The following is a 7,894-nucleotide window of genomic DNA, read 5'->3' as shown; positions in this document are numbered from 1 at the left end:
ACTTGTCCGCCAATCTATCACAAGGCACATATAATGAAGTCATAATTACTAGCATTAGATAACAAAATAAAAAAAAATTAAATTAATAATGATGATTTATTTTGTATTATTTAATTATTTAATGTCACGTCAAATCAAAACTGAGCTCCTCTCTCTCCCACTCTGATTCATGTCCCATTAATGCATGTTACTAACTTTGCCTCTTCCCCCGAGTCTTTGTGCTTTCTCGCCTGGCAGGTTTTTTCGGATCGTGGGAGCACCTGGATCATGGCAGAGGGCTGCAGCAAAGACGGTGCCTTTGTACATGGGGTGCCTGCTCTACCCACTGATCCACCGGGCGCCCCATTATCACACTTGTTAATTATATTGATGTTGCTGTGCCTGTCTCTCTGTCTGTCCCTCTTTCTTCCAATCCAACCGGCAGAGGCAGATGACCGCCCACCATAGAGTCGTGGTTCTGCTCGAGGTTTCTTCCCATTAAAGGGAAGTTTTTCCTCGCCACCGTCGCACAGCAGGGAAAAATAGGTGCTTGCTCTTGGTGGGAATTCATTTGAATTGTTGGGTCTCTGTAAATTAGTCTTGAGATCAATTTTATGATTTTGTGATGTACAAATAAAACTGTCTCAAAAGAGGAACACTTTTTGATGATCGTTACTTTAGGAGACAGTTTCTTGTGGCAGCGAGTAAAACAAGCAAGCTGAATTTTGGTCATACATGCCATACATGCACTCTTTCAGGTAAATTTAACCATGGGCCCTCTTCTCTTACTGCACTCTTACAAACAAAACAACGCTTAGAGAGTTTATGCACCTGGCTGAGGTCCTGTCACAAAGTGTTTGTAGCTTGGCTGTCTGGTCATTTCCTTCCTGTGACAACCAAAGAGCAAGATGAAGAGGCGCTTCTCTGTGGAAGAGGCTCGGGATGAAATGATGCGGCCTGTAACTCCCAGAGAGACAATGACGATTTCTATGTTTCTCTGGCACAAAAGGGGGGGACAAAAACAAACCAAAAAAAAACACTGGTATCGGCAGTTATTTTAAACACCTGTATTAGCCCCGAATTTCACAACCGGTGCATCCCCACTTTGAACCATTACATTTCCTCCAGAGGGACATTGTTCCACCAAAACTTTGCCACTAAAGAAACAAACAGGTCAGAGCTCGTTATATTTATGGCATTATTTATTTGAAGCTACTGCTCCACTGAAGAAGAAAATAAATCACTGCTGATAAAAAGGTGCGAGAGTTACACGAGTTGTACCTGGAGGGAGGATGTTACATAAATATTGATTAGGTCAGCTTCGATTTACCCTGTGATGGGACCAAGCTACTGCTGGCTGTACAAAAAGGAGGCCATGTGACAAAGAGGATGCCATCTAGACAGGCACTGGTGCAGACGGAGGCACAGGGAACGGGAGAGGGTTCAGACACCACTCGGGCAGCAGGAAGCCTTGTTACATTGCTCCTAAAGATAGGCTAGTAATGTGTTCCTTGAAACTTTCTCCTGACTCAAGTATAAATCTATTTAATAAAAAAAAAAGGAAGGAGAAGTTGCAAGAAAAAAGTCACATTTTTAAACACAAGTGGAATGAAGTTATTTGTCATCTTCATCTTGGAGGTTTTGAGCATTACCTACTGCGTGAGACACTTTCCACCTTACGTCCATAATACACAGAGTATACTGTGCAAGAAACAACAAAATGACAGCACAAACATTCCTTTCATTGCACTTTGTCAAAGAAAATAAAATTGTCAGTTGTACAAATCACTGTTTCAGTTTATCTTCAGTTGTTCTTGTTGAAATGACACAGACGAGCTCTTTCTTTTTAATCTGCCTACTCTGATCACAGTAGGACTTCTGTTTAAAAACACAAGATTAAAACGTGTACATTAAGAGAATTAACGCATCTCTTTGTGTGACGGAGCATCTTCGTACTCCTCGTGGGTGGCAGGAAGCAGCGTGGCCACTCATAAAGCTGGCCGTCACTATAGCAGGATGACAGGAGGCCCGTAAGTAGAGCCCCAAACTCACTGCTCAGTACATTTTAAACATACGGACAGGTGACACACAGAAATGGACAGTAATGGCTTTTCCCTTTGAAACCAGGAGATCTGCCTGGTCAGTTTAAAGTGTCTTGGTGAGGAGGAGGAGGGCTGACTACTGAGTGTCCACACGGTCCTGGTGTAGTGTAGAGCACATGGTCGGTGGGAGACTATCACACGCGGCGTTTGTAGAGGGCTGTCGAGTCATCATGGTGAGAGAGGGGTCATGAAGGATGTACAGTGGCTGTCTGGAGGATCTATGACGTGCTCTCTGGAGAGGCAACTCTTTGGCGTGCGGTCCTGGGCCGACTTCGAGTCGGGGCATTCGCTGCACGTTCGCTCTTGGTTTCGGACGGCTGCGTTTCGGCCTGTGGGGTGCTGGCGTCCCCGACAAGTTCACGCAGGAACTTGAACTTGGACAGGAAGAGCTGCCAGACTACATACCAACCTGAGGGGCAAAGAAGGGAAAACAGCTTTTTAAAGGCAAAATAAAGCAGCTCTAACAACCACAGGAGCTCCTCATATAATAACACTACATTTTAGTCACAAAAGTAAACGTGTGTTTCCCTGCAAAATGAATGCCCAACAATCTTTGAAAACCCCAAAAGGTCATTTAACAATACTTAGTGCTTTTTTCAAAGTATTTCAAGAATCCTAAAGCACTCTTCTGACCAACTGGATGAAAAAATATTTTTCCAAGTGGTTCAAATATTCAAAGAACAACATACTTCAAACTTCTGCTCTGATGCAGAGGCAAATATTGTACTTTTCACTTCACTTAATTTATTGAACGACTCAGATTCATATTTTAAACACAAACCCAGCATCAGCTGATAGAATATTAGCCTTTTTCCAGTGACACTCTTGGCAATGCCAATTGGTGTTTCCATGGTCAGTTTAGACGCGCCATGTCACGCCAAGCCGCACTGGAGATGGACCTTCGCCGGTGCATGTCCACATACCAGGCCCGGCCACCCTCAAGCAGGTACCGTTGCTCAAGTGCCAACCGCGGCCAACCCCCAACGACCTCCCTCCTCACCTCCAAACAAGCCGTGTGTTGCGAGACTCTCGTCCTCCCCTCTGTCTGCAGGAGACCAGAGAGAAAGGCCTTTAAGGTAAGGTAAACTTGTTTCACCTGCCCTGCTGTGGAAAAACACATGCGGCAAATGTAACAGGGGACTTTAGCCGTGGGTCAGCACTCTGCTTTTAAACGTCATCACTCAAGACAAGCCATCATCAGTTTAAAACACACCTTCAAGAAGGCAGCCCTGTTGTAATGGAAATGCAAATCCAAAACCCTCTCTAGCGCAGCCGAACAGGCAAACCAGTAGCTATGGATTAAGAGCAGAGACACCACTTGGGTCCCGAAATACCCCTACCAACAGCAGGGTTCGAGGGTGTAAAAGCAGAGGGGACGCACCTAGGAAGCCAGGTGCTGCTGATGAACCCTCTGGAGTTGTTGTGGGCCTATCATCAAAACGCCAGTGAAGGAGGGTACCCACCTTATGACCTCTGCCCTCCCTAAACCCCCACCCGCTCCCCCAGCATGGCTCTAACTGTCACTCACAATCGCAAGTATGTGCAACAACAATAGACCAGTTAAACTCCGCCTCGATTCAAGTTAGGTAAGGTCTTCTCCTGTTAGTTTCTTCTCTCTTCTTCCCTCTCTTCCCTCATCAACATGAGGGATGGAGGGAGGTAAAGTGCATGGCCCAGACCGGCAGGGGAGAGTTCAGTCTGCATAGATGACTCTCCTTGGCTCTGCCTTCCCTATGCTCCTTCTTACTTTTCTGTCCATCTAACCTCAACCCTTTGACTCCCACTCGGAAAACCCCAGACAGCACTACTACTCCCATTCATAGTCACCAAGGAACTGTAACATCTAGTCCTAAACTTAACTAATACATCAATAATAATGATGCAATAATATATTAATATAACACTGACAGGGGCTGAGTACTTTTACTTTTGATGTTCAAAGTACATTTTGCTGATAGCACTTATGTACTTTTACTACAAACCGTTTTGAATTTAGAACTTTATAGTGCAAACTGCTCCTTTTACTTAAGTAACTCACTTGAATACTTCTTCCACCACGTCAGAAGAGACCTTAAGGATTCTGGAAATACTTTCAAAGTAAAGTTGTTTTGTTAAAAAGATGGCTGAGGATTCATCTTACAGAAACAGCTGATTACTTCTGTAACTGGTTCCAGGCATGATTATGCATGCGAGACACAAACATGCCATATTGATCTTTTCCATCCTTCTCTGCTCCACCTACACCTGATTAAGCTCAGGCCTTTCCTGCCAGTAAAAAGCTCATCAGGTGCAGTCAGAGGAGGAGATGGAAAACAAACAGAGCAGCCATGATTATGTTCTGACTTCAGACTGCTCTACACATGTTAAAAATAGAAACTCCTTCCTGAAATTGAAGCTTGCCATCAAAGACATTCAATACACTCTGACCTGATATGCAAGTTTGAAGGAATGGTTGGACATTTAGGAGAAAAACTGTTATTCTGTTCCTACATGACACTTAAATGGTCATTTCACCCTTTATATATACACAACTTACTGGTTTACAACTGTTTATATGTATACTTATAATTCACTGCATTCCTGTTGACATTCATTTGCAGCTACTGGCTAATTTTTATTACTCAGTTTTATAGTTTACTCATGTTATATTGTACCCTTTATTTTAACTTGCATTATTTTATGTTTAGATTCCCATTTGAGTTTTACTTTCGTGATATCCTTTTTAGACAGTATTTAATTTGCATTGTTAAAGAGAGCGTCAGACTTTGTGTTGTGCAAATGATAAATAATGAACTTGAGCCAATTATCAGCTATCTGCAGCCTCTCTTTGGCTATCAGTGTGTGTGTGCACACTAACTAAATGGTTCCCCAATGCGATGACAAAGCAGTTGAAGCAGTCACAGACAGGCTTAGACAGTTAGCTTGTTATGTAAGTAACTTATGAAGGTTATTATGAACTCACCAAACAGCATGAAGAGCAGCGCACAGACAAGTGTGGCCACAATGACCAGCAGTGTGAGCCCGACACTTTGCCACATCTTAACCGGACACCTGATAGCGACAACAGCATAAGGAGGTGACTGCGGTGTGTTTTCCGATTCACACCGCACACACACAAAAACAACGCAGCTAGCTAGCTCGGTTTGCCGCCCGGCAGCTGAGTTAGATAGCCAGCCTCAGACAAGAGAGAGACAAACAGCAGCACATCGCACACCAGGCTGTTTGCTAGCGTCTCTGGCTAGCTGGCTAGCTAACGTTAGCTAGCTGGTAGACAAATGCCGCAGTAGTTTAACAGACAGGCTGTAGCATGAGCTAACGTTCGCTGGTCACAGCACGGTAAAGTCCTCCTTCTGTGTGCTACATAACTGCAACAGGTATTTGATAGTTCTCACAGACAGAGACAAGGCTGAGGCTACAGTAACTGGGTTAAGACAACAAAATCAACGTCATGAAAACCGACTCAAACTGCGCATGCGCATATTTCCATATGACTTCTGGGTAGTGAAGTTTAATTTAGATTTAATCTTTTCTGTACTTACATCCTCTGAGACATTCTGCATCATTATTATCACAGTGTTCTCATTTTCTATTCTTATTTTATGATTATAGTTATATACTACATTTTCACTATTAATAGTGGAATTGTGATATTTAGTTAATGTTCTAATTCATTTTTGTGTATACAGGTACTAAGACAGGTAAGCATCCCACCACAAAGTCATGTGCAGAGTAATGTCCAGAATAAACAGTAATATAGCATTAATATAGAATGTATAATAAACGGTATGAGGCATATATAAATACCCTATATGTGTATATACAGTCAGGTCCATAATTATTTGGACAATGATACAGTTGTCATCATTTTGGCTCTGTACACCACCACAATGGGTTTTAAATGAAACAATGAATACCTGCTTAAAGTGCAGACTCTCAGCTTTCATTTAAGGCTTTTTTTCAAAAATGTAGTATGAACCGTGTAGGAATTACAACCATTTCTTCACACAGTCCCCCGACTTTAAGGGCTCATAAGTATTTGGACAAACTAACACAATCATCAATTAAATAGTCAGTTTTAATACTTGGTTGCAAATCCTTTACAGTCAATGACTGTCTGAAGTGTTGGACACATAGGCATCATCAGATGCTGGGTGTTTCCCTGGTGATGCTCTGCCAGCCCTTTACTGTAGCCGTTTGCACTTCCTGCTTGTGTTTTGGGTGTTTTGCCCTCAGTTTTGGCTTCAGCAAGAGAAACGCATGCTCAGTTGGATTCAGGTCAGATGATATGACTTGGCCATTGCAGAACATTCCACTTCTTTGCCTTAAAAATGTCTTTGGTTGCTTTTGCAGTGTGCTTCAGGTCAATGTCCAACTGCACTGTGAAGCATCATCCAATGAGTTTTGAAGCATTTGGTTGAATCTGAGCAGATAATGGTGCCCCAAACACTTCAGCTTTCATCCTGCTGCTCTTGTCAGCAGTCACATCATCAATAAATACAAGAGAACCAGTTCCACTGGCAGCCATACATGGCCATGACATAACAGTACCTCCACCGTGCTTCACTGATGAGGTGGTGTGCTTTGGATCATGAGCAGTTCCTTCCCTTCTTCCTTCTCTTGTCTTCCCATCATTCTGGTAGCTGATCTTTGTTTTATCTGTCCATAGTATGCTGTTCCACAACTGCACAGGCTTTTTAGATGGTTTCTGACAAACTCTAATCTGGCCTTCCATTTTTAAGGCTAACCAATGGTTTGCATCTTGTGATAAACCCTCTGTATTTATTCTAGTGAAGTCTTGTCTTGCTTACAAGAGCATCAGGATGAAAGCTGAAGTGTTTGGGGCTACATTATCTGCTCAGATTCAATTAAATGCTTCAAAACTCATTGGATGATGCTTCACAGTGCAGATGGACAATGACCTGAAGCATATTGCAAAAGCAACCAAAGACATTTTTAAGGCAAAGAAGTGGAATGTTCTGCAACGGCCAAGTCAGATCATCTGACCTGAATCCAACTGAGCATGTGTTTCTCTTGCTGAAGCCAAAACTGAGGGCAAAACACCCAAAACACAAGCAGGAAGTGCAGACGGCTGCAGTAAAGGGCTGGCAGAGCATCACCAGGGAAGAAACCCAGCATCTGGTGATGTCTATGTGTCCAACACTTCAGGCAGTCATTGACTGTAAAGGATTTGCAACCAAGTATTAAAACTGACTGTTTAATTGATGATTATGTTAGTTTGTCCAAATACTTATGAGCCCTTAAAGTTGGGGGACTGTGTGAAGAAATGGTTGTAATTCCTACACGGTTCATACTACATTTTTGAAAAAAGCCTTAAATGAAAGCTGAGAGTCTGCACTTTAAGCAGGTATTCATTGTTTCATTTAAAACCCATTGTGGTGGTGTACAGAGCCAAAATGATGACAACTGTATCATTGTCCAAATAATTATGGACCTGACTGTATATACTAGTCCATACCCATTGAGTATAGCATACCATACCATGACTTAGTCATACCAAAAATTAGTAAAAAAAAAAACAAAAAAACAACAACATTGGGCCACAGGGGGAGCCACAGCGATCGGTCGCATTTTAGCCATTTTTAAGCATTTTTCTGTTGTTATAGTGCCACCCAGTTGCCAGTTAGAGTTAAATTTCTCCAGTCACCTTGAGGCGTCCTGTTCTACATATCCACTAAGTTTAGTAAAAATCGATATGGTGGTTAGGCCTAGATAAGAAATTAGCTCTCTTGCGCCCCCATTTTGTTTGATGGGGTCAATAATGGAGGGGTCCCCTCAGATTATGTGTGGTCATA

General features: G+C 42.6%; 1 protein-coding gene across 2 annotated transcripts; it reads right to left on the bottom strand.

Moving 5' to 3' along the window:
* Positions 1–1,163: 1,163 nt before the first annotated feature.
* Positions 1,164–5,541, bottom strand: smim13 (small integral membrane protein 13). Of its 2 annotated transcripts, XM_078175737.1 has the most exons (3): positions 5,044–5,541; positions 3,082–3,126; positions 1,164–2,490 (listed from the first exon to the last, which is right to left on the bottom strand). In XM_078175737.1, the coding sequence occupies exons 1-3, from the start codon at positions 5,117–5,119 to the stop codon at positions 2,300–2,302; spliced, it is 312 nt and encodes a 103-aa protein (XP_078031863.1). In that variant the 5' UTR covers positions 5,120–5,541; the 3' UTR covers positions 1,164–2,299. The 2 variants fall into 2 exon arrangements, with proteins under 2 accessions (XP_078031863.1, XP_078031864.1); XM_078175738.1 differs by lacking the exon at positions 3,082–3,126.
* Positions 5,542–7,894: the final 2,353 nt, after the last annotated feature.

Source organism: Epinephelus lanceolatus, chromosome 16 (genome assembly GCF_041903045.1).
Source record: "Epinephelus lanceolatus isolate andai-2023 chromosome 16, ASM4190304v1, whole genome shotgun sequence".
In the NCBI taxonomy this organism is placed as follows: domain Eukaryota; kingdom Metazoa; phylum Chordata; class Actinopteri; order Perciformes; family Serranidae; genus Epinephelus; species Epinephelus lanceolatus.
This window is presented reverse-complemented; position numbering and strand designations above follow the sequence as displayed.